This window comes from Anomaloglossus baeobatrachus, chromosome 3 (assembly GCF_048569485.1).
Source record: "Anomaloglossus baeobatrachus isolate aAnoBae1 chromosome 3, aAnoBae1.hap1, whole genome shotgun sequence".
Lineage (NCBI taxonomy): Eukaryota > Metazoa > Chordata > Amphibia > Anura > Aromobatidae > Anomaloglossus > Anomaloglossus baeobatrachus.
Genome location: NC_134355.1, coordinates 291,586,712 through 291,614,208, shown reverse-complemented (window position 1 = coordinate 291,614,208; position 27,497 = coordinate 291,586,712). Strand labels below are relative to the sequence as shown.

At 43.6% G+C, this 27,497-nt stretch overlaps 1 protein-coding gene across 2 annotated transcripts; it reads left to right on the top strand.

Moving 5' to 3' along the window:
- Nucleotides 1–27,497, top strand: RNF146 (ring finger protein 146). Of its 2 annotated transcripts, none has more exons than XM_075339933.1 (2): nt 1–98; nt 23,784–27,497. In XM_075339933.1, exons 1-2 carry the CDS (start codon nt 13–15, stop codon nt 24,829–24,831), a joined length of 1,134 nt encoding a protein of 377 aa, XP_075196048.1. In that variant the 5' UTR covers nt 1–12; the 3' UTR covers nt 24,832–27,497. The 2 variants fall into 2 exon arrangements, with proteins under 2 accessions (XP_075196048.1, XP_075196049.1); XM_075339934.1 differs by having other exon boundaries at nt 53–141.

Genomic DNA, 27,497 nt, shown 5'->3' with positions numbered 1-27,497 from the left:
TGACGTCAATAGATGAGTTCACCAATCCACTTCCGGGGCTCTGGTCCGTCGCAACGATTCACAACGGGTAGTACCGGGTCACACGGTACACCGGGAAGGTATGTGACGTCAGTTACACCGACGTGGTGTTTCCTGCCTGTGGTATGTTGTCTTTACGTCAGCATTATATTGTTTGCGTCACTATGGCGGACAGCCAGTGCTGAGTGCCCCATGACAGCCATTCTGGCCCTCCCTGTATATAGGCCTCCGTGCTTTCCTCAGCCTTGCTGTGGCGTGTACGTGTGTATGTGCCTCCAGTGTTGTCCCCAGCGCTTAGGATTGCCTGCAGTATTGTAGTGTGTGCTGTCACGTCCTGGCAGGGAATGCTGCCTAGCCTTCACTCCTGTGCAGCCACACTCACCCTACAGGGAAAGCCAGGGAGAATGACTTATAATGGACGCTTGTGCTCGCATTGTGGTGTCCTATATAGAAGGCTGGATGAAACCCTCGCTATATGGGGGCTTTCCAGCCACCGAGGAATGGAACTACAAGAATGCTATCACATAAATTACACCTCATGCAAATTCTGCTTAGTCCAAATGTAGCAGCCAGTCAGTGGCCACTGCTGTAACCTGGGTGGCTTTGACATTCCACAGTATGTGATTGACTGCAGCGGTCATGTGCAGACACCCCACATAATTTTTAGAGCCAGTTAATCAGAGACTGGCATTGGCACAGGAGTGATGGTGTATTGGTAAGTTGAGGTGACTGTTGCATCTAGCTATAAGATTACGAAGATGTTTTGGTGCCGATTAGTGACGAGCGAGCACTACCATGCTCAGTGCTTGGATGTGCGCGACCCGAATACCCAAGTATAATGGAAGTCAATGGGGAACTTGAGCATTAATCCTGGAAAAATGCTCAGGTCCCTCAATGACTTCCATTCTACTCGGGTACTCGAGTCATGCCTAGCCGAGAGTCCAACAGCTCGTTTCGAGTACTGAGCACCCGAGCATGGTAGTGCTCACTCATCACTAGCTACAAACACTAACATACCAAAACATAAGGGTGCAGCCACCAGTCAGGAGCATGTAAAAAGGGACCGACTTAGGCCGGCATGGTGAATCCCAGGGTTGCCCAGTGGACTTTTTCTCTGCTTCACTATGTTTAATGCCACCAATACGTCTTTTTACTCTCCTGACATATAAAAGAATAGCATTCCCGACAGGTGAAAATGCAACAGCTGTCAGCATCAGTCGTGGTTGCTGTTGGCACTGAATATGGCTGTTTAACCTAGAGCATTATCAAAGCGTGGGGGTTACTTCTTTTTCCCCTCATCGACTTATTGAGATCATGATTGTGTGGTCCTGATGGTTTTCCTGCCACCGCACAGCCAAGTAATGGCCAGCTATAGTGGCCTGTTCAGACATTAGCAACGTATTAGTGGGGAAAATAAGCTTGTTCTTTCCACTTTGTGTTAATTCCTGAAAAGCGCCTAAAGGATTAATAAACTGTGTGTTTGAATGTGTTGAAAGCTACAATTTCTAAAATGGTGCCACTTTTGGGGGTCTTCCAATATATAGTTCCCTGCTCCCCCCCCCCCCCCAAAGTCATTGAAAAAAATAAATTCTTAAAAAATATATAGAAATGGACAATAAGCCAGTTCCCGTAGGCCCAGACAGGAGTGTGCCACGTAGTCCGCACAAAAATCCCAGGTCCGGGGTAAATAGAATCCAAAAGGAAAAACAAATCCAGCGGAATGCAGGCAGGGATGAATAAAAGAAGCCATTTATTTCTTACTGTAAAAATCCAGACATGCGGTAATGGCATCCACAGAATACAACAAGAAGTATGATCCAACGCGTTTCGACAGGAAAATACTGCTAAGTCTTATTCGTGGATCCATGAATAAGTCTTAGGCCCCTTTCACACGTCAGTGATTCTGGTACGTTTGTGCTTTTTTTTTAAACGTACCAGAATCACTGACATACGCAGACCCATTATAATGAATGGGTCTGCTCACACATCAGTGATTTTTCACTGCACGTGTCTCCGTGCAGCGTACCCGTGTGTGCGTGATTGCCGCACGGAGACATGTCCATTTTTTTCTGGCATCACTGATATCCCACGGACCACGCAGTGGTGTGGTCTGTGAAACACGTGCCAAAAAAAAAACGTGCTTTTAAAATAAAAAACATTTTAACTCACCCGGCGTCCAGCGATGTCCTCTGCAGCCCGTTCTCCCTGCTGCTTCTGAGCCGGCTCATTACTGTCGCGCATATTCATTATGCGCGACACAGCCGACCCGGAAGCAGCTGCTGCGGGGGTCAGCACCGGCCGGATACTGCACCGCGGGAGCGATCAGCACCATGGACAGCGGGAGCGCGCACAGGTGAGTTGTTTTCTAAGTGCAATCACGGGCCACGGAGAACGGAGCCCGGATTGCACTTAGACAACCCACGTGTGCCGTGAATCACGGCACACGCAAGGACATGTGCGTGTTTTACACGCCAGTGAAAAACGTCACTGTTTTTCACTGACGTGTGAAACTGGCCTTAGTGATATCTTCCTGTCGAAACGCGTATAAAGTGTATTCTGTGGATGCCATTACCGCATGTCTGGATTTTTAAAGTAAAAAAATACACAACTTCTTTTATTCATCCCTGCCTGCATTCCGCTGGATTTGTTTTTCCTTTTAAAAAAATATATATAGGTTTTGTAAAATTTTACATTAAAAAAAAATTAAAATTCCTTTTACTAATGGCAAATTTTTAGATTTTTTTTTTTTTTTTTTTTGCCAAATACAGTCATGGCTGAAAGTGTTGACACTTTTGAAATTGTTCCAGAAAATTAAGTATTTCCACTTAGGGTATGTGCGCACTAGGCGTTTTTTTCACGCTGCGTTTTTATGTGCGTTTTTGTCTCAAAAAACGCACCCGCGGCTAAAAGACGCGACAAACGCATGCGTTTTTGCCGCGATTTGGTGCGTTTTTAATCAATGCACAATGCCATTAAAGATTGTTGATGGAAAAAAAAGTCTGTCATTTCCTTCTTCAAAATGTTCATTGTATGCAGGAGAGCAGACAGACAGCTGCAGAACTTGTGTATGCAGGAGAGTAGACAGCAGCTGGAGAACTACAAGGCTCAGCATCCTCCATTCACTAGTGTATGCAGGAGAGCAGACAGCAGCTGCAGAACTACAAGGCTCAGCATCCTCCATCCAGGACTGTATGCAGTTTTTTGCCCAAAAAGAAAAAAAAAATGACATGGGCTTCGCCATATTTTTGTATGCTAGCCGGGTACAGCAGGCAGGTACGGGCTGCCCCCAACCCCCAGCTGCCTATTTGTACCCGGCTGGGAACCAAAAATATAGAGAAGCCCTTTTTTTTAATTATTTCATGAAATAATTAAAAAAAAAATGACGTGAGCTTCGCCTAATTTGTGAGTCCAGCCGGGTACAGCTAGGCAGCTGGGGATTGGAATCCACAGTGCAGGGTGCCCAAGCTTTCTGGGCACCCCCACTGCGAATTGCAGTCCGCAGCCACCCCAGAAAATGGCGCTTTCATAGAAGCGCCATCTTCTGGCGCTGTATCCAACTCTTCCAGCTGCCCTGATGCCGGATGGCTAGCTGGGTAATAATGGAGTTAGGGCTAGCTGTATATTATCAGCTAGCCCTAAGCCCGAAATTCATGGTGTCACGCCAATATTAGACATGGCCACCATGAATTTCTAGTAATGATAAAAAAAAAAAAAAACACAGCACACAGAAAAATATTTTTATTAGAAATAAAAACACAACACAATTAGTGACTCCATCTTTATTGAAATAAAGACCCCCCCCCCCCTCCGCAGTAATCCTGGGTTAGGGTCCCGCGCCGTCCAATCCGGATCCAATATCATCTGATCGGTTTGCTGGAAGGCAAAGCGATCAGATGATGTGTCAGGTTAAAGGATGTGAAGCACATCACACATCAGCTGATTGTATAAAAGCCGATTATACAATCAGCTGATGCATCAGTGCAAAAAAAAAAATAATACTCACTTATGTGCTGTGCTGATTACCGGCAGCTCCTGCAGCGATCGATTGGACAGGAGTCTGATCCCGTCCGATCGCTGCAGGAGCTGCCGGTAATCAGCTGATGAAGTCCCCTGACGGCAGGATCAGCTGATAGCCGGCCGGGCGCGAAAAAGCCGGCAAGACTACGATCAGCTGATGCGTCAGGTGACTGCATCAGGTGATCCACCGCCAGGTCCTGCAAGCAAGGTCCTGCCCCGGGGAGACTGCACACAGCCAGAGCGGCGGTACCGGGACAGGAGCTGGGAGCGGGCATGGCACCGGGACCCTGCAGACAGGTGAGTATATATGACATTTTTTTTCTACTGTTCACTTTTGTTTTCGCCGCTGCCTCCACCTCCCGCCCAGACATGGCGCCGCACGGAGCTGACATGCACAGGACGGGAGGTGGAAGCAGCGGTGACGGTACCGGGAGGATTCATGCTTCTGTGTTTACCAACAGAAGGAATCCTCTTCCTGTACACGTCACTGTAGTGCCCACCCCTTGCGTTTATAGCTGCGTTTTTAGTCATAGAAACGCTGCTATATGCGTTTTTCATTGCGTTGTTCAACATCTCATTGAACTCAATGGGTGAAAAACGCAGTGAAAAACGCAGAAATAATTGACATGCTGCATTTTTGTGGTCACCACAAAAACACAGCTACAAAAAAACGCTGTGTGCGGACAGCACTTATGAAAACCCCATAGACATTGCTGGGGAAGCAATGTCACTGCGTTTTCAGCACAAAAACGCGGTTAAAAACGCGGCAAAAACGCCCTAGTGCGCACAAGGCCTTAAACATATTTTGTCATACACATGTTTATTTCCTTTGTGCGTTTTGGAACAAATAAAACAAAAGAAAAGTGGATATAATTTTACACAAAATCCGCAAAATGGGCAGGACAAAATTATTGGCACCCTCAACTTAGAGGTTATCCACTACTTAGGCAATGATGACTTAATCTTAGGATAGGCCATCAATATCTGACAAGCCGAGGTCTGACACCTTCGCTAACCAGCTGTTCAGTGGCCAGAAATGCTCAATCCCGGGACAGCTCTGTTTTCTGATAGTTGCCGTGGCCAGGTACTGCACATCCTCCACTTTTTTCAGATCAATAAAAGGATGTGCAGTACCCGAACACAACCACTATTAGGGCTCATGCGCACGTAACTACTGAATATTCTGCAGCGATTTGACAGCACATGGGCGCATCAAATCGCTGCAGAAACACTGCATAATGGATGCAGTTTTTCTGTACAAAAAAGCCGATTTCATGCGCTATGGCTGCTGCCCCCACCATAGACAGAGTGGGAGCTGCATCCAGAACGCACGGAATAATTGACATGATAATTTTATGAACGCACGGATTTGGGTCAAAATTTTAGCACCCAAATCACTGCGTTCATAAAAGCATTGTGCGCACGTCTCATGCACAGTCTACATAGATTTTGCAGGGGACGCAGGACACATGCATTTACGCTGCAGTGCAATACACAGCGTAAATGCATGAAATTACGCAACGTGCGCACAAGCCCTTAGGCTCCTTTCACATTGCGTTTTGCTTTATGTTCACAGGTCCAGTCTTGGCATCCGTCCGAACCGCCCCACCCCGCAAAACGTGTTTTGGACGCATGCGCCGACAGGGCCATTCACTGTAATGGAGCAAATTGCATTAGCTTGTGCTCTGTTTTGTGCCATTTTTGCACATATACGTTTTCTGCAGACGGACACCTGAATGTAGTCGACTACGTTCGGGTGTCCGTCTGCAGAAAATGTGTATGTGCAAAAATGGCACAAAACAGCTAACGCAATGTGCACCATTACAGTGAATGGCCCTGCCGGCGTATGCGTCTGAAACTCGCTTTGCGGTGTGGGGGAGCGGCGGTCCGGACGGATGCCCCGTCGGAACCTGTGAACGTAAGGCAAAACGCAATGTGAAAGGTGCCTTAGAAGATGGGGCAGCTTCGGAACTAAGCATTTCTGGCCGCCTGCTGCCGCTGCCAACAGTTGATCGGCGGGGGATCATGGGTGTTGGACCCTGGTTGATCAGATGTTGATGACGTATCCTAAGAATAATTCCTCATTGTTTAAGTAGTGGACAACCTCTTTAACCCCTTCAGCCCCCGGGCACTTTCTGTTTTTGCGTTTTTGTTTTTTGCTCCCCTTCTTCCGAGAGCCGTAACTTTTTTATTTTTCCGTCAATCTTGCCATATGAGGGCTTGTTTTTTGCGGGACAAGTTGTACTTTTAAATAAAACCATAGGTTTTACCATATAGTGTACTGGAAAATAGCAAAAAAAATTCCAAGTGTGGAAAAACTGCAAAAAAAAGTGTGATGGCACAATAGTTTTTGGGATGTTTTATTCACACTGTTCACTATATGATAAAACTGATGTGTGTGTATGATGCCTCAGGTCGGTGCGAGTTTGTAGACACCAAACATGTATAGGTTTACTTGTATCTAAGGGGTTAAAAAAAATTCACAAGTTTGTCCAATAAAAGTGGCGTACGTTTTGCGCCATTTTCCGAAACCCGTAGCGTTTTCATTTTTCGGGATCTGAGGCTCAGTGACGGCTTATTTTTTGCATCTCGAGCTGACATTTTTAATGGTACCATTTTTGCGCAGATGCTACGTTTTGATCGCCTGTTATTGCATTTTGCGTAAAACTTGCGGCGACCAAAAAACGTAATTTTGGCGTTTGGAATTTTTTTGCCACTACGCCGTTTACCAATCAGATTAATTGATTTTATATTTTGATAGGGCATTTGTGAACGCGGCGATACCAAATCTGTGTATATTTATTTATTTTTTAACCCTTTAATTTTCAATGGGGGTGAAAAGGGGGTGATTTGAACTTTTAGGTTTTGTTGGGTTTTTTTTAAACTTTTTTTTTATTTTTTTTTTTTTTAAATTTTATTTTATTAGTCCCCCTAGGGGGCTATAGCGATCAGCAATCCGATCGCTCTGATCTATCTGCTGATCACAGCTACACAGCTGTAAACAGCAGATACGGTCACCTGTTTCATTCGGCGCCGGGTGAAAATGAAAGTGAAACGTCATAGCTGCAGGCGTCATCACATGACCCTGTGCTACCATGGCAACCACCGAAAGTCACGTGATCATGCACGTGACTTCCGGTGGGGGCGGCGGTAAGTAAAAATCATGGCTGAGCGCATATAGATCTCGCTGCCAGACTTTGGCAGCGAGATTTAAGGGGTTAAATGTTGCGAGTGGAAGCAATTCCACTCGCAACATGGAGGCACACATGTCAGCTGTTGAAAACAGCTGATATGTGTGCCGACTGTCGCCACCTGCCTGCGGCAGGGGGCGGGGCTTAACGTGATACGCTCCATGAAGGATAGATCCGTCAAAGGTCGTGAAGGGGTTAATATTTGGTTGCACACCCTTTGGAATAAATAACTGCAATCAGTCGCTTCCAATAACCATCAGCGAGTTTCTTGCATTTTTCAACTGGAATTTTGGATCATTCTTCTTTTGCAAACTGCTGCAGGTCTCTCATGCTGGAAGGGTGTCTTCTGCCATCAGCAATTATAAGATCTATCCAAAGGTGTTCAATGGGATTTCATCCAGACTCATTGCTGCCACTTCAGAAATCTGCAGTGCTTTGTTTCCATCCATTTCTAGGTGCTTCTTGAAGTATGTTTGGGGTTATTGTCCTGTTGGAAGACCCATGACCTCAGACTAGAGATGAGCGAACCGGAGTTTTGGTGTTTGGATTTTTATAAAAACAAACCAGAGATTGGGTGCCTTGCATATGAACGAACACCACATGTGCGAGCATCTCTATGGTCAGTAACAATAGATGCTCAGCATGAGCCGCTTGCAGTGTTTGAGCGACTCCCTCTGGGGGTAACAGTGTGATCGGATGTAGTGTGAACCAAAAAAAAAATTCTAATAATAATGAAAAATCCGCCCCTGGGTGTGATCTGTTTATGGCTGGCTGCGTATTGGCAGAGACCCGAACTGCTCAATTAGTGACTTCCATTGGAGTTCGAGTCCCAAACCAAACTTATTTTACAGTTCAGCTGACTCCACCAAATAGCGTTTCATTTAATTCAAATGTCGTTGGATAGTTTGCACTGACATGGATGCACCCTGATCCTGCAGGACAGCTTGACGTTTTGAGGATTTTGATTGGGGCTGCTTATACATCTTTCCGGACTATCCTGCGTTGTAACTAGAAATGAGGGAACCCAAGGTTCAGTGTTCGCGCCGAACAAAAAATTAACAAAAATAAAACAAACAAAAGAGTTTGGATTTGGAGTTTGGGTGCTTTACCTATGAAAACCACTCGCACGAGCATTGCTGTGCTCACGTATGCTCCGTCATCAACCCAGTGCGAGCCACTTGCAGTGTTTGGACGGCTCACACTGGGGATCACAACAGCGTGATCGGATGTAGTGCATCCGCAAGTGATCTATTTATGGCTGGCTGTATGTGGACGGAGACCCGAACTGCCCAATTAGTAACAGTCAGAGTCCCAAACCAAACTTTATCTTAAATCCGGCTGAACACTCCGAACCAAACTTCTCTGGATTCACTCATCTCTAGGTGCAACCTTTTAATGAATTTTTCTCTGTTGCCACATCCAGGGAGATTATCTACAGTGCCATGGGTTGTAAATTTCTTGATTTATGTTACGCACTGTAGACAAAGAAACCTCAAGATCTCTGGAGATGGACTTGTAATCTTGAGATTGTTGATATTTTTAAACAATTTTGGTTTCTAAAGGCCCTGTCACACACAGAGATAAATCTGTGGCAGATCTGTGGTTGCAGTGAAATTGTAGTAGACAATCAGTCCCAGGTTTGTGGCTGTGTACAAATGGAACAATAGTCATATGAAAAAGTTTGGGCACCCCTATTAATGTTAACCTTTTTTCTTTATAACAATTTGGGTTTTTGCAACAGCTATTTCAGTTTCATATATCTAATAACTGATGGACTGAGTAATATTTCTGGATTGAAATGAGGTTTATTGTACTAACAGAAAATGTGCAATCCGCATTTAAAGGGAACCTGTCAGCAGAAATTTCGCCCAAAACCTAAAAGATTCCCCCCTCTGCAGCTCCTGGGCTGCATTCTAGAAAGGTCTCTGTTATTATTGTGCCCCATGTGAGACCAAAATAAAGAGTTTATAAAGTGGTACCTTTTTGTATTCAGATACTGTAAATGTGACACGGGGGCGGGCTCTCTGGCGTCCGTTATTCTGCCCCCTGGTCCTGTATGCCTTCCCCCATCGCTCCACTCCATAGCTGATGCATCGCCCACTGCTCCAGCCATCCCCGCGCATGCCCAGTGCCAGTCTCACGGGACTGAGCAGTGTGACCGCTGGTGACGTGTGCGCAGGCAAGTGATTATGGGCGGGGCTGTGATTGTTATCAACAAGTACTTGCCCATAATCTCGTAGCGCGCAAACCTCACCAGCGGTCACACTGTGCTCAGGGTAGATGCTAGACTGTATGGGCTGCTTCCAGGGATGACGTCCCTTTTGTCACGTGATAGTATTTTGAACACGCCCCTATCACGTGACAAAATGGACGTCATCCCTGGAAGCAGCCCATACAGTCTAGCTGCCCTGAGCACAGTGTGACCGCTGGTGAGGTTTGCGCGCTCATGAGATTATGGGCGGGTACTTGCTGATAACAATCACAGCCCCGCCCATAATCACTTGCCTGCGCACACGTCACCAGCGGTCACGCTGCTCAGTCCCGTGAGACTGGCACTGGGCATGCGCAGGGATGGCTGGAGCAGTGGGCGGTGCATCAGCTATGGAAAGGAGCGATGGGGGAAGGCATACAGGACCAGGGGGCAGAATAACGGACGCCAGAGAGCCCGCCACCGTGTCACATTTACAGTATCTGAATACAAAAAGGTACCACTTTATAAACTCTTTATTTTGGTCTCACATGGGGCATAATAATAACGGAGACCTTTCTAGAATGCAGCCCAGGAGCTGCAGAGGGGGAATCTTTTAGGTTTTGGGCGAAATTTCTGCTGACAGGTTCCCTTTAAACAGAATTTGACCGGTGCAAAAGCATGGGCACCTCAACATAAAAGTGACAATAATATTTTGTAGATCCTCCTTTTGGAAAAATAACAGCCTCTAGTCGCTTGCTGTAGCTTTTAATGAGTTCCTGGATCCTGGATGAAGGTATATTTGACCATTCCTGTTTACAAAACAATTCCAGTTCAGTTAAGTTTGATGGTCGCCGAGCATGGACAGCACGCTTCAAATCATCCCACAGATGTTCAATGATATTCAGGTCTGGGGACTGGGATGGCCATTCCAGAACATTGTAATTGTTCCTCTGCATGAGTAGATTTGGAGGGGTGTTTTGGATCATTGTCTTGCTGAAATATCCATCCCCTGCGTAACTTCAACTTCGTCACTAATTCTTGCACATTATTGTCAAGAATCTGCTGATACTGAGTTGAATCCATGCGACCCTCAACTTTAACAAGATTCCCGGTGCCGGCATTGGCCACACAGCCCCAAAGCATGATGGAACCTCCACCAAATTTTACTGTGGGTAGCAAGTGCTTTTCTTGGAATGCTGTGTTTTTTTGCCTCCATGCATAACGCCTTTTTGTATGACCAAACAACTCAATCTTCGTTTCATCAGTCCACAGGACCTTGTTCCAAAATGTAACTGGCTTGTCAAAATGTGCTTTTGCATACGTCAGGCGACTGTTTCTGGCGTGCTTGCAGAAACTGGTTCTTTCGCATCACTCTCCCATACAGCTTCTCCTTGTGCAAAGTGCGCTGTATTGTTGACCGATGCACAATGACACCATCTGCAGCAAGATGATGCTGCAGGTCTTTGGGGGTGGTCTGTGGATTGTCCTTGACTGTTCTCACCATTCTTCTTCTTTGCCTTCTTGTTATTTTTCTTGGCCTGTCACTTCTGGGCTTAACAAGAACTGTACCTGTGTTCTTCCTTTTCCTTACTATGTTCCTCACAGTGGAAACTGACAGTTTAAATCTCTGAGACAACTTTTTGTATCCTTCCCCTGAACAACTATGTTGAATAATCTTTGTTTTCAGATGATTTGAGAGTTGTTATGAGGAGCCCATGATGCCACACTTCATAGGAGATTCAAGTAGGAGAACAACTTGCAAGTGGCCACCTTAAATACCTTTTCTCATGATTGGATACACCTGCTTATGAAGTTAAAAGCTCAATGAGGTTACAAAACCAATTTACTGCTTTAGTAAGTCAGTAAAAAGTAGTTAGGAGTGTTCAAATCATGAAATTGATAAGGGTGCCCATACTTTTGCACCGGTCAAATGTTGTTTAAATGCGGATTGCACATTTTCTGTTAGTACAATAAACCTCATTTCAATCCAGAAATATTACTCAGTCCATCAGTTATTAGATATATGAAACTGAAATAGCTGTTGCAAAAACCCAAATTGTTATAAAGAAAAAAGGTTAACAATAATAGGGGTGCCCAAACTTTTTCATATGACTGTATGTCCATGATTTAACTGTAACCACAGATCTGCCAAACATTTATCTCTGTGTGTGACAGGGCCTTTAGTCCTTAGACAGTTCTCTTCTCCTCTTTCTGTTCTCCATGCTTAGTGTGGCATACAGACACCGGAGTACAAGACGGATCCCATATTTTATATTTTTTGTGGGTCGTCTTACATGCTGGAAAATACTCATTTCACAAACACATTCCTTCTTGGACGCAGAGGAGGCATTTAACCCTGCTGTTCTGTTTGGGTTTACTATACACTTATAATGTTTTGGTTAGTTTTGAAAAAAGTGAACCAAAAAAAAAAATATTCCAACCCATAGTGCTAAGGCTGGTTTCACACATCCAGCATTTCGCCGCTTTGCCGGATCCGTCACACTCCAATACAGTGTAATACAGTACAATGCATCACGGAAAGCTCTGGTCACATGCTCCGGTTACGGAGCTTGCCTCAAATGAGGAAAAGTCAATTAACTACAAGATTCAGAACCGCATAATGAATATTTAAAAACAAAAATCAAACTTAAAATTCAGTCATTTTTGACCAAACAGAACATCAGGGTTAAAAAAACACCCTATTTGCCCTTAAGGCTATGTGCACACACATAAGTTTTGTATTTCCAGCGAAAAACGCACCCTCTGGCCGAAAAAAAAGCATCAAAAACGTTTTTTTTTTCCCTGCGTTTTTTTTTAACATTGTCAATGGCAAATTGCAGAGAAAAACGCAGGGACCTGCAGAAAAGAAGTTACATACTCCTTTTTTTTGCTGCAGAAAAACTGCAGCAAAACCTGTAAGGAAAAAAGAAGCAACATGCGCACAGCATGTCGGATTTGTCATTGGCTTTGCTGGGGAAGGACTGCATGAAGTTTATGAACACAAACTGCACCTATTCTGCACCCAAAACTGCAGCAAATCTGGAGCAAAAAACGCAGTGTGTGCACAGGGCCTTAAGAGAATTTCAGTTAAACATGATTTTTAGGTAATGGCAGTGTAAAGGAATGTTCCCACCTTGCAGATTTGTTTGCAGTTTTTCTGCACCTAAAATTGCATGTCATGGGAGGAAATAACATGCGGTTGATGCATTTTTTTTTATGCCCTTTTTTTTTTTTCTTCTTTTTTTTTCTTTTTTTTGCATTCTGATAGGAAAACTCCTGGAAAAAAACACAAACAATTGTCAATTGTTTAATGCAGATTTTTTTCTGCACAAAATCTGCAACTTGTGCACAGCACTTCAGGATTCTCATAGACTTAACTCTGGTGCATTTTCCCTTGCAGATTGATTAAAATCTGCAAGATAAAACAGGGAAAAAAATGCAGCATGTACACACAGCCTAATACGGTTGGCTGGTTTTGGTTTAAGGCCCCGTCACACTAAGCAACATCGCTAGCAACATCGCTGGTAACGAACAACTTTTGTGACGTTGCTAGCGATGTTGCTGTGTGTGACATCCAGCAACAACCTGGCCCCTGCTGTGAGGTCGTTGGTTGTTGCTGAATGTCCTGGGCCATTATTTAGTTGTTGCTGTCCTGCTGTGAAGCACAGATCGCTGTGTGTGACAGCGAGACAGCAACAACTAATGTGCAGTGAGCAGGGAGCCAGCTTCTGCTGAGGCTGGTAACTAATGTAAACATCGGGTAACCAAGAAGCCCTGTCCTTGGTTACCCGATATTTACCTTTGATACCAGCCTCCTCCGCTCTCACTGCCTGTGCTGCCGGCTCCTGCTCTGTGCACAGATAGCTGCAGCACACATCAGGCAATTAACCCGATGTGTGCTGTAACTAGGAGAGCAAGGAGCCAGCACTAAGCAGTGTGCGCTGCTCCCTGCTCTGTGCACATTTAGCTGCAGCACACATCAGGCAATTAACCCGATGTGTGCTGTAACTAGGAGAGCAAGGAGCCAGCGCTCAGTGTGCGCTGCTCCCTGCTCTGTGCACATTTAGCTGCAGCACACATCGGGTTAATTAACCTGATGTGTGCTGTAACTAGGAGACTGGGGGCTGGTCACTGGTTGCTGGTGGGATCGCTGGAGCGTCGCAGTGTGACAGCTCACCAGCAACCTCCTAGCAACTTACCAGCGATCCCTATCGTTGTTGGGATCGCTGGTAAGTTGCTTAGTGTGACTGGACCTTTAGGCTACACTTTCACATGCGTTGGGACATTGTACAGTGGTACCTCGCTTAATGAGTAACCCTCTTAACGAGAATTTCGCTTAACAAGCAAAGCTTTCTGGAAATTTGTAACCCGCTTTACGAGAAAGCTTTGCTGTACGAGCGAAATTCTCACCGCACACATTTCCGGTTTCGTCCATCCACCACACTCTGACCCGCACTTGCAGTCCACACAAACACACACGTACGCACAAACACACACGCATGCACACACATACATACAGTATTATGCTCACCTTACCTTCCGTTCCACCGCCGGCCTCATGGTTCTTGTAGTTCCCAGGTACATCGTGACGTCCTCGCAGCGAACTACAAGACCCATGAGGCCTGCGATGGAACGGAAGGTAAGGTGAGCATATAATATAACATAATATGTTTACCTTTCGTTTCATCGCCGACCTCCTGGGTGGTGTAGTGCGCCGCTGCGCTCCAGTCCACGCTGTTTATCTGCATCCATAGCGACGAGGGACGAACTTCCTGTCACCGCTAATGAAAGGCAGAGCGCTGACCAATCAGAGGCAAGCGGCTCTGCCTTTGACGTCAGCGCTCTGGCCGGGAAGTTCCTGCCTCGTCGTTATGGTAACGCGTTACACAGCCCGGCCCCGTAACAGAGAACAGCAAGTCCCAGCAGACCGGCAATGGAACGGAAGGTAAGGTGAGCATATAGTGTGTGTGTGTGTGTGTGTGTGTGTGTGTGTTTGTGTGTTTGTGCATGTGTGGAATGATAGAATAGGGGACCAGGATGGGACATTTTAGAAGTTGTGGAACGGATCGTCAGCATTGCAATGATTTCCTATGGGAAATCTTGCTTTGCTGAACGAGTACCTTGATTAACAAGCACAGTCCCAGAACGGATTGTTCTCGTTAAGCAAGGTTCCACTGTATTTGTCTGCTGTCTTTTAGCAACAGATAAACAGAATTCATTTAAAGAATTCATTTAAATAACCTATCTGATGCATACCTTATCCAAATTGAAGCAGTGGGACCCCATTGATTTTTATGGGGTCTGTCTGGGTTTCTCTGTGTCAAGTTTTTAGAAAAATTGAAAAAGTTTCACATGCTGAATGTTTTCTTCTGTCCTAAAAACGTAACCTGAATAGACCATGTAGTAATCAACTTATTTGCAGATTTTCTTCAATCGTTAATACTACACACATTCGTATCACAAGAAGCCAATAGTCCACAAACACACACAACACATTCAAGATGTGTCTGCTCGTAAGTGAAAGTGAAAACAGTCAGTCAGCTATTTAGGGAAGTTCCTTTAAAGTTGGTGAAAAAAACATTAGCTGAAGGAATGTCCTGCTTTGTGCATTTTGCATTGTGTGAAAGAAGACAGTAGCCAAAAGAATAAAAACTAGGGAACAAATGGTTAACCAGGTTTTGTCCTATGTAAAGATAGGTGTCATAATTGAAATGGATACTCCCATCAGATACATTGTTGGCTTGCCACAGAAGGTCCCAACCATCTGCCTGAATAGGAGGTCTCACAGGTGCCTCAAGTGGAAACCTTATTCTGGAGAAAGATAGGGGTTTTTTTGATGATCGTCAGAAAAACGCAAAGCGCAGATGACTGGGTCCTGTTGATTCAGTGTTAAACACATGCAAACGCAAGTGTTATTTTACAGGATCCTTTCACTTGCAGTTTATGGGCGAGCATTGGAGTATTTTGATCGGTAGTCAGTGGAACTCGACCTCACAGCCGAGGGGAGGGGGGGGTGGAGGGAGCGTGCTCATCGGGAGTCAGCTGAACTCCTGATCTCACAGCCAGCGCTCGCTGCAATGGATACTGGTTAACAGCAGTTACTGGCTGCTGCCATTCACATGTGACTGTGTGTGGTCTGGAGTTAAGCTGAGTTCAGATCAGCTGACTCCAGTGTTGGCCGATTACTTGTTCTGTGTCCCGCTGCATCCATCGCAGCGTGTGAGGTCAGCTGACTTCGGCCGGCACTGGAATCAGCTGATCTGAACTCAGCTGAACTCAGCCAGCAGAACAAGTAATCAGATCAGCTGACTCCAGTGTCGGCCAATTACTTGTTCTGTGTCCTGCTGCATCCATCGCAGCGTGTGTGGGCTGTGAGGTCAGCTAAGTTCAGATCAGCTGACTCCAGTGCCGGCCGAACTCAGCTGACCTCACAGCCCGCACATGCTGCGATGGATGCAGGGGGACACAGAAAAAGTAATCAGCTCATCTGATTACTTGTTCTCCTGGCTGTGTGGTAAGGAGTAGGGATGAGTGAGCAGTATAATGCTCGATTGGCGAAGCCCATGTCTATATTTCTTTTTTCTTTCATTAAAAAATAAAAAAATATAAAAAAAAAGAAAAACCCAAACAGGGTTAGGGGTAAAAAAAAAGTGTGGGCTCCCGCTGTATTTTCTATTGTTAAGGGGCAAGCAACTGCTTGAACCCTCATTCCTTATTCCTTGGTGTTACCTTCACTGGCAATGAAAGATCCAGGGAAGCCATTTTTTATTTATTCTATATAATTTTTTTGCCCAAAAACTTAAAAAAAAAAACCAAAAAAATAACAATATTGCGTGGGCCTCACTATATTTTTTGTATGCTAGCCAGGTACAGCAGGCAGATACGGGCTGCCCCCAGCTGCCTATTTGTACCTGGCTAGGAACCTAAAATATAGGGAAACCCTTTTTTTAATTATTCCGTAAATTTCGTGAAAAAATTAAAAAAAAAAAGACGTGGGCTTCGCCCAATTTTTGTGTCCAGCCAGGTACAACTAGGTAGCTGGGGATTAGAATCAGCAGCACCGGGTAGCCCGGGCTTTCTGACCTCCAAACCCCCCCCCCCCCCTCGCTCTCGGACTGCAGTCCGCAGCCACCCCAGAAAATGGCGCTTACATAGAGGGGCCATCTTCTGGCGCTGTATCCAACTCTTCCAGCGGACCTGGTGCCGGGTGGCATGCTGGGTAATAAGGGGTTAGTACCAGCTTTGTTTTACCAGCTGCTATAAAGCCCAAGATTCTTAATGTCAGGCCGAGTTTCACTCAGCCATTAAGAATCTCCAATAAAGGGTTAAAAAGACATCACACAGAGAAAATATATTTTATTAGAAATAAATACACAGACACACTTAGAGAATCCACCTTTATTACTCCCTCTCACCCCTCCATGATCCTGCTCTTATGTCTTCTTTCTTCAACTGATGCTGCTGCACTAGAAAACACGGGGGAGGAACTGCTTTCTGGGCACGCTCCATACTGAAAACCTGATCCTGCCTACCAGAATGTGGGGACTTCCGGCAGAGCAGGATCCAGCTCTTTGAAAAGCATAGCAGGTACAGCCACAATATGAAGGATCCGGTGACATGCAGTATTTTATCGGAGGTCAAAAACGCTACAAGTAGCATTTTTGAAAAAAGATAAAATACTGCATCTTACCAGATCCAGTGTGTGCCGCACGCAACCGCAAGTGAACGCATATTGCCCCGACTTTATTGCAAATGCATTGAAATTACAACGTATTTGTAAGGGATGCGGTCATATGCATTTTGTGGGTTTTTTTTTGTTTTTTTTTTGTGCCATCTGGCAATAAAACGCTGATGTGAAAGCAGCCTAACACCGGTATGACATGCACTTATGGCATATCTTGTAACTCTGACCTAAATATCGATGATGGAAATATCTCTTTACGTCTGACAAACCTTTTTACCTATTCTCTGGTTCTTATGCCGGCGTCACACGGATTCGATCTATCGTGCGATTACACGACTGATCACACTCGCCCCCGTCGTTTGTGCGTCACGGGCAATTAGTTGCCTGTGGCGCACAGTCGTTTACCCCCCATCACACGCACTTACCTGCTGAGCAATGTCGCTGTGGGCGGCGAAAATCCTCTTCCTGAAGGGGGAGGGACGTTCGGCGTCACAGCGATGTCACACAGCGGCTGGCCAATAGAAGCGGAGATGGGCGGGACGTAAACATCCCGCCCACCTCATTCCTTCCGCATTGCCGGCGGGACGCAGGTAAGCTGTGTTCATCGTTCCCGGGGTGTCATACGGAGTGATGTGTGCTGCCCCGGGTACGATGAACAACTGGCGAAGAGAAGGAATGACTTTTTGAAAATAAGCGACGTGTCAACGATGAACGAGAAGGTGAGTATTTCTGCTCGTTCACCGTCGCTCGTAGCGGTCACACGCTACATTATATCAAACAATGCCGGATGTGCGTCACTAACGACGTGACCCCCGCCGACATATCGCCCGATATATCGTCCCGTGTGACGCCTGCATTAGACCAGACATTTCCAGGTCACCCTGTCAGACATGAATTGGCTCCTTGGTTTGGTAGTGCCGCTTCCCCGCACAAAAGCTATCACACTTACTATCTTAGGCCTCATTCAGACGTCAGTTTTTCATGTACGTCTTCAATCAGTATTTTTTGTAGACACGTACCCATTTAGTCCATGAAGCTATCCACGTTATTTCCAGCTTCTGTGTCGATAAAAAGTCTTAGAGACCTGTCCATTTCTGATTTGGGTCACAGATCAAAATCACTTCTGTCAGTGAGCTCGTTCTAACAGCAGGGTCAATCATTTATATTTTCCCCTGAGCACCTTTTTAAGCTGATTTATGACAATATCAAAGTTGCACTCAACTTTGATGAGCTGTCATCTTAAGAGCAGAGAAGATGACTGTCTCATAGCACATACACCCCAATACATGAATTAGTTACTTTTTTTCGTTTCTCTCGTTTATACAACACACGATTCTGTAAGTATATACAGTGCCTTGCTAAAGTATTCAGCCCCCTTGAATTTTTCAACCTATTCCCACATTTCAGGCTTCAAGCATAAATTTTCTGGTGAAGAAGTGGGACACAATTGTGAAGTTGAACAACATATATTGCTTATTTTAAACTTTTATAAAAAATAAACTGAAAATTGGGGCGTGCAATATTATTTTTTAAGTTCATATTTTGTAGCGCCACCTTTTGCTGCGATTACAGCTGTAAGTCGCTTGGGGTATGTCTATCAGTTTTGCACATCGAGAGACTGAAATTCTTGCCCATTCTTCCTTTGCAAACCGCTCGAGCTGAGTGAGGTTGGATGGAGAGCGTTTGTGAACAGCAGTTTTCAGCTCTTTCCACAGATTCTTGATTGGATTCAGGTCTGGACTTTGACTTGGTCATTCTAACACCTGGATAAGTTTATTTGTGAACCATTCCATTGTAGATTTTGTTTTATGTTTTGGATCATTGTCTTGTTGAAATACAAATCTCCGTCCCAGTCTCAGGTCTTTTGCAGACTCCAACAGGTTTTCTTCAAGAATGGTCCTGTATTTGTCTCCATCCATCTTCCCTGTCCCTGCTGAAGAAAAGAAGGCCCAAACCATGATGCTGCCACCACCATGTTTGACAGTGGGAGTGGTGTATTCAGGGTGATTAGCTGTGTTGCTTTTACGCCAAACATATCGTTTGACATTGTGCCCAAAAAGTTCGATTTTTGGTTTAATCTGACCAAATCAGCTTCGTCAACATGTTTGGTGTGTCTCCCAGATGGCTTGTGGCAAAGTTTAAACAACACTTTTTATGGATATCTTTGAGAAATGGCTTTCTTCTTGCCACTCTTCCATAAAGGCCAGATTTGTGCAGTGTACGACTGATTGTTGTCCTATAGACAGACTCTCCCACCTCAGCTGTAGATCTCTGGATGAGCTGCAGAGTGATCATGGGCCTCTTGGCTGCATCTCTGATCAGTCTTCTTGTTGAGTTGAAATGTTTGAGGTACGGCTGGGTCTTGGTAGATTTGCAGTGGTATGATACTCCTTCCATTTCAATATGATTGCTTGCACAGTGCTCCTTGGGAGTTTTAAAGTTGTGGAAATCTTTTTGTAACCAAATCCGGCTTTAAACTTCTCCACAACAGTATCACGGACCTGCCTGTTGTGTTCCTTGGTCTTCATGATGCTATCTGCGCTTTAAACAGAACACTGAGACTATCACAGAGCAGGTGCATTTATACGGAGACTTGATTACACACAGGTGGCTTATACTTATCATCATCAGTCATTGAAGACAACATTGGATTATTCAGAGATCCTCAATGGAGTGAGTTTGCTGCACTGAAAGTAAAGGAGCTGAATAATATTGCACATCCCAATTTTCAGTTTTTTCCTTTTCACAAAAGTGTAAAATAAGCAATAAATTTCGTTCAACTTCACAATTGTGTCCCACTTGTTGTTGATTCTTCACCACAACATTAACATTTTTATCTTTGTTTCAAGAAATGTGGGAAGGTTGAAAAATTCAAGGGGGCTGAATACTTTCGCAAGGCACTGTAGGTATTGTGTTCAAAAACTTTTAGCCATTGATTTGGCTGCAAGTAGTAGCTGAAATGGTACGGCCCAACTTACTAAACTGTTGTTAGACATTAGCTAAAAGGGTTGTCCACGTTCAGTAAACGTTATACTATATGCTATAGTAGTTTAAAAAAAACAACAAAAAAACAGTATTATTTATCCTCCCTGGTTGTTTGCCATGTCTACTATGTTGCCCCGTTCTCTGTTTGGCCGCAACGCTGTCGATGTGTCAGTAGCTTGTGCCCTCTTCATAGTTGTTAGACAAGAGAAGAAAAAAGAGTATACCAAAACACGGGATCACCACATTATTAACCAATATATTAAATTTTTTATTAGGTTATTAAAGAACCAGAACATGAGACACATGTCTCCACACTGAAAAATTATTATGTGACACACAATGACACAAGTTAAAAACATTTAAAAAGCCAAAGGCATAACAAACATGTCCGCCAGGAACCAAAAATACAATCATGTACAATTTCTTATATATAATTATAATAGGGGCACTCCAATCAATAGTATACAAGGCCCGTATCCGGTATAGAGAAATAATAGATGTGAACAAGTGCACTAAAGTCCACAACGATATATAATTAGCAGCATATGGTAAGTATTAACATGGAAACACTTGTGCAGATAAACACATCTCCAGTTATAGATGAGCGGTATAGGCTTTTATAAAAATTACTAGAGTCTATATAGGCACAAGAACATTCCAATGCTGTATGAGTGGTGACATATAGCGAATCATAGGATAGAGACACTTAGATTGTACTGATATACAAAAACTATGCTATATACATAAATGATATAGATCTATAGCACAGAGTACATCCAGGTCCCCATCGATACACAATAATGATACAACCACAATACCTTCTTACAGGTGTATCCTGAAAAGAACGCCTATTTAGTGCAAGATGACATTAAATCAAAAAGCAATTCTATCTGCTCAGTAAATATGCCCATATTATGCTGCCACACATAGCCAGAGTCCTGGATGCTTCAAGCTGCCACAGATATATACGGTGCAATTGAAGACAGCAACCAGGCTACAGGCAATACAGACCCGGACCTATATCCATCATCCCATATAGTACATAGCAACCATGCTGGTGGGGTGGGTGAGAGGAGCGACCAAAGGGGTTCCTGGCATGGACACCCCACGCGTATCGCCACGTATTCAGTGGCTTCCTCAGGGGAAAAGAAGGCGATGTGACATGGCCATGTGTGTCCTTTTTAAGGAAGTGTAATCAGTGCTTACCCGCAGCTGCACGATTTTTCGTATTGGAGGTGAACCTCCGATGGCGGCCGCCATCTTGTTTGATCACATGATGTGGAGAGCGTCCTCCCCCATCTTTTACTGCGCATGCGCGAGTCAAATGTCGCTTAGATAGACACAAAATGTATTCAAGGAGCGGCGCTTCTCCTTGCTATCTATTAGCGAAATTTATAGCTGATAGATGGTTATTATATTTCCAAGCGCATCGCAATATGCTAATACCTTTAGAAACACAGTCCATACTATGCGCATGCGCTGTTTAGACAAAAGGGGAAAAGAAAGATGGAGTATTAACCCCTTTGCTGCTGGAACACTTTAAATGTCAGCAGATTCGCTGTTTACTTTGAAGAAAATTTCTCAGAAGAGTACAAGCTAAAATAAGCAGAATGACATATCCATTAGGAGAATTCTATCATGTATTACATCAATACTACATGCTAGAGAAGGCAAACAGCATGTCCATAAGCACCAGCGAGTCCTCCACTGGTTAATACAAAATGCCAACATCCATGACCCATAGAATAAAGCTAGATAATTCCAGCTAACAGAATTATGTAATTCTTAACAAAGAGCAAATTACCAGATGATGAATAATATCAACCATAGGTCAAGGGGAAAACGGTAAAAATCACACAATATAAAGCTAGATAATACCAGCCAGTAGAGTTATGTGGTTCCTACAGAGAACAGAAAATTAGATATCGAGAAATGGATCTAACGGACCCAACTTGGGGAAGATCATTAGAAGTTAAATGATAACGTATACACCAAGCATTGTTATTTATGTAATTCTTCCATAAAGAAGAACACTGGGTGTCAAGTAGATGTAATAGACCCAGCATAGAGAGAATTATAGTTGTTGAGATCAGTGACTGGCTACAGCGCCATTGACATCTTGTTTATGCTGTAGATGGATAAGAGACTAAGGTAGAGATGGAGAGCCAGCACTGGACCAGGTGAGGGAGAGTAAAACTCTGTTCACAATTTGTCTTTTTTTCTGCAATCTGTGAATAGGTTCACTGGGAAACATGTAAACAAGCGTTTTTTGTGGGTTTTTTTGGAGGGTTTTTTTGGTGCAGTTTGTGACCCGAATCTGTATCTATCCTTGCGTCGCAAAATTGATCTGCATTCTGAAGTGCTGTGCGCACGTTACTTGCAGTTTTGGGTGCAGAAAAAAGAAGCAGCATGTCAATTGTTGGTGCTTTTTTTTGCTGTGTTTTGTAGCTTGTCCAGCCTATGATTTCACTAAAAAAAAAAACTCATGGCACAAAAACGCACACATTTTGTGCGTGAATAACTGAATAACTAGAGCCTTTTAAACTGAAGGAACTTTTCACTTAAAGCACCACTTAAGCATTTATTTATTTATTTTCTATTTCACCATTGGTGTAGTATAACTAAAGTAAGTTGCCCGCCCCAAATAATACACTTACCATCCACCATCCTCTATTATCAGTGCCACTACGGTCGTCTTCTGCTTTTTGTGACATGCCGGATAGCTCTATCGTTTGCTGGGGGTTCACTTCGTAATGTAAGTCTATGAGAGCTAGTGAAATAAAAAAACACGATTGAGTGGTGCTTTATGGTATTGTATACTGAAATTGATTTCAAGCCCTTAGTGACCAGGCCGAATTGTTCATATCTGACAAGTCCCTTTATGTGCCAATAACTGGAACATTTCTCCATATCTCAGTGAACTTGAGATTTCTCTGACACATTATATTTTATGTTAACAGTAAATGTAATGTGATTCTCTTATATCTCAGGTCAGTAAACAGATGTATTGGTGGTCACTAATACTTTCATGAATTTTCAAATCTAATTTTAATGGCCAATATCGTGCTCTCAGGTTTCATTTTTTGATCGTGGTTGATTAGTAGGACTGAACTGCGCTGCTTATAGTAAATCACAATATAATGCAGATGAATGGGGTCACATTGCAACCCATAGGGGACTGCAATGAGTGAGGGTCACTTTACAGAGACCGACTGGCTGCGCTAAACAGCCTCCAAGCGGTATACCTTTACCGATCAGTAGTCATTTAATAACTTGTTTACACAGACAGACCACAGTTAGCGATACACATTGAGTAATTTGCTGAATTCTCTTAATGCACATAGGCTGCCATGATTCTCAGTACTGCGACAGGATGCTTAACCGCCGATAATGATTTTTTGTGCTTCGCAAAAGATCATTTCACCCAATGAATGAATGTTTTGCTTACTCATCGGGTGATATGAAATGTTCTTTCCCTGTAAAATCCCAACTAGTTGGAATTTGTATGACCTCCTTCACCTGCATTAGCATGTGCTATAGCAGCAGCATAGAGCTGTGTAACCACTGTCCCTGTCAAAATGACCATCACACATCTGCCAATTTATAGTTGTCTTTATGTTGAGGTTACATGTGATGTACTTTGATTTTTAATTGGACAACCATTTACAGTGTTTTGTTTTTTTCCCCCCCATAATAGGATGGCTGGTTGTGGTGAAATTACCCACTCTACAAATATGTTGCCCTCAAATAAGAAGCTTGGAGAAGCTTGCTCTAATGGAGCTCCAAACCTTGCAGTTCCTGAATGTGCTATATGTCTACAAACCTGTGTACATCCAGTCAGCCTTCCTTGCAAGCACATCTTCTGTTACCTCTGTGTAAAAGGAGCTTCATGGCTGGGAAGACGATGTGCTCTTTGTAGACAAGAGATCCCCGAGGATTTCCTAGACAAACCTACTTTACTTTCTCCTGAAGAATTGAAGTCTGCTAGCAGAGGGAATGGGGAGTATGCCTGGTACTATGAAGGAAGAAATGGTTGGTGGCAGTATGACGAGCGGACAAGCCGAGAGCTTGAAGATGCCTTCACAAAAGGCAAAAAGAGCACAGAGATGCTTATTGCTGGCTTTCTATATGTAGCTGACTTGGAGAACATGGTGCAGTACAGACGAAATGAGCATGGACGACGCAGGAAGATGAAAAGGGATATTGTAGACATACCAAAAAAAGGTGTGGCTGGTTTAAGACTAGACTGTGAGGCAGCTAACGTAAGTCCTGCAAGGGAAAGCTCAGCAGATGGTGCAGACAACATTGCAGCTCTTGGAGCTTCTTCAGCCCAAACTACTGCTGTTTTACCTGTCAGACCTCACATAGCTCTTGGTAGCCAGACTGCAAATCCTACCATTGCAAATACTGATGACAGCACTGCACTTGATAATGCATTTTCCCAACTTCAGGTCGGAGATCGTGCAGCAGATAGGAATAACATTGGAGAAGGTGAGGAAGGACTTCCTCAGCCTGCAAGTAGAGTGCCACCCACTGACGCCACTGTAGATGACCCTGAATCAGATGACAACACCAGCAATGGGATTGTTTCAGCGCAACAGAATGTATTTCTTCAGCAAAGACACACAGTAATAGGGGCTGCCCAGCCACTGCCAGATCGCCCAGCTGCTGCAGCTAATGGTGGGCAGAATGCCATTGTAAGGTCTAGAAGACCTGATGGACAGTGCACTGTGACCGAGGTCTAAGGGAATGAGAGATCTGTGTTTCTAATGAGCCATGTGAGATGTCACTGCTTTAGAACGGAGCGTAGAGCAGAGGCAAAAAAAAATACTGACCCCCTAACTTGACATGTATCTTGTTTTAACTCAGTTTTAAGCTGGAAGGGCAATTTATACGTAGGTAACTGAAGAGACTGAGTTGGCATAATGTAAGTGCTGAATCGGCCTGCTACTTTCTCCATTGTATTTTGATAGTGCAGCTAAACCAGTAGGTATGGATCATTTTTAATAAGTGAGTTGAAGTATCTCTTCTTGTTTATTGCTGTCTCAGAAATGCAACACAAGCTATTGGATGGGGGAGGGAAGGGGAGAAAACATGGGAATAATGTGGAGGTGTTCAAGTATATTACTTTTCTTCATAAATGAAATGTGTAAAATTGTGTGTCCTTTTTTCAAAATCTGTGTTCAAGTCTCTCATTGTGCATGCCCCATAAAAGTGGGCTTCCTTGAGCTAAAATATAACATGTAAATGTCCATGGTTGGTTTCTGAATATTTAACAAACTTCTCTTCAATTCGAGCCTAATGTTTTCCATAAAAGGGATAAGATCTTCTTTTTTCCATAAACTGCTCCACTCATGGCCCTTGGCTGTGTCTGATTGTACTGATCATTCGCACTATAGTGAGTATGGCCGAGCTGCAGTACCAGGTACATCCCAGGGTCATGTAGTGTTGAATGTTTCTGGAAAAATAGCATTTTTTTTCTTCTGGTCGTGGAGAATCACTTTAATTTTTCCATGAAAGCCCATTTCACAGTCATAAAAATAGTCCACCATCGGTGGGTTTTATTTTGTATTTAATTGTCTTTAACACTAGAAGTCCCAGAAATTTCGAGCTCCCCCCTGAAGTCCCAAAAGAGGGTCAAATGATCCTTAGTCCAAACTGACAACTCTGATACAATAAACTGAATAGAACTAACTAGAAATGAAATGGCTAAACTCAATGGAAAACAACAACCTCCTGTGGTGCGACAGTAATGGCCTTAATTATAGAACAAAAGACGGTGATTATAGGATGTTAGCTAAAATCCTTCAGGTCAGTCGACCTGTCTCTGGGTTCCAAAGGTAGAAATGTTAACCCTCTGGTGGGAACAATATCTTTAATAACGAGTTTGGGAATAATGTGACTGTCAGTTGCAGGCTAGAAAAATACCTATATGATCTAATTTTTGCAATTTTAGTGATCTAAAAGTGATCAGAGACCTTCATAGGGATGCAATAAAAGAGACTACAAATTATCAGGTGCAAAAAAAACCCATTTACTCAACATAAAAGTAATAACTCTGAAATACACACATTTCAAAACTCCCACCAAATAGTCCCCAGTTATACACATAACAGTTATTAAAAAGAGAAAAATTTGGCAAAAAAACATAATTTCAAGGCACCAAAAATAATATTACACACATAATTATTCAGAATTAGATCCTGAAGTTTCGCCAGATAAAACATATTTGCCGAACAAAGAGCAAGAGCAATCTTATAAAGTGTGATGTGTTCGGAAACAATGAGCCTGAGAAGCCAGCACAGGTATATCTGCCCTCTTGAAGCTCTGCAGACCAACTGTGGTATCAGGTTTCACACAGCAGCTAGAGCCAGGAGACTACCTGGAGAGAGGGGATTTCCTGAAAATCTGGTGAGGAGGGAGAAATTAAAGTAAAAGAGAAGCGCCTGTCAGGCACATTAATCCCATCTGAGGGTTCAATGACCCTTCTCTGGGACTTCTAGTGTTAAGAAGCAGAGGAAAATAAAGCTTCTCCCATCTGTGAGTTATAAGTCTTCCCTCTGAAGGTACCCAGTATCATATCACTGGGAATGACTGCTTTAATTTTGGCCATGTAAGCTAACCAGTCGTCCTCTTTTTTTTATTCCAGTTTTTGACAAAATACTGTCAGGAGCCTGTTAAATTATTTCTACACCTTACTGAGGCGCCATTTTTGGTAGACGCTTTGGCTTCATGGCTTCTGAGATTTGTCCTGCTCTGGTTTACACCCACCTTATTCCCTGTGTCGAGTTGATGACAATGTACAGACTTTGGTCAGCAGTGATGATATACTTCAGGCCTTTTCAGCAGACGCCGTTCTGTCTTTACATGTATTTCATGTGTGTGTTTGGTTTGTAATTGCTTCTTGCTCTTTAACAAGCTACAATTGCCCTGACTCTAATAAGCCATCCTAAACACGATTGGCCATAACAAGCTGCCATTCCATTAAGTTTACTACAAGTATTCTTCGTGTAAACCCATTTTCTTACAACATTCTAGCTGCTCACCTTGTCTCGTAGCTTGGCATGATTCCTGACTTCTCATTTCCCAGCGAAGCCTCTCTCCATTTCAGTTAACTCTGAAAGAATGTGAGGATCCAAATCAAAAAGCCCAGGAGCTGAGTAAAAGTGTATTTAATGATGATGTAGTTGTAAGTTTGAAGTATCGTGGTTTAATAAGCAAATGGCTTTCATTTTAGAACAACCTTCCAGCCGCATATGTATAAAGAGCTAATATTGTTCTGTTGACAATTTTTACACCTTTCTCTTTAGACTTTACTGTCAAGTCTGTATTTAGGATTTTACCCCTCTCAATTGTCTTGTTTTTGTTACAAGATTTGTAATTTAATAAAGATTACATTTTATCAGCTACA

Coding starts and splice junctions, on each gene's coding strand:
- RNF146 (XM_075339933.1), top strand. CDS start 13: ATGAGTTCACCAATCCACTTCCGGGGCTCTGGTCCGTCGCAACGATTC. Junction 99..23,783: donor TCACACGGTACACCGGGAAG/GTATGTGACGTC, acceptor CCCCCATAATAG/GATGGCTGGTTGTGGTGAAA.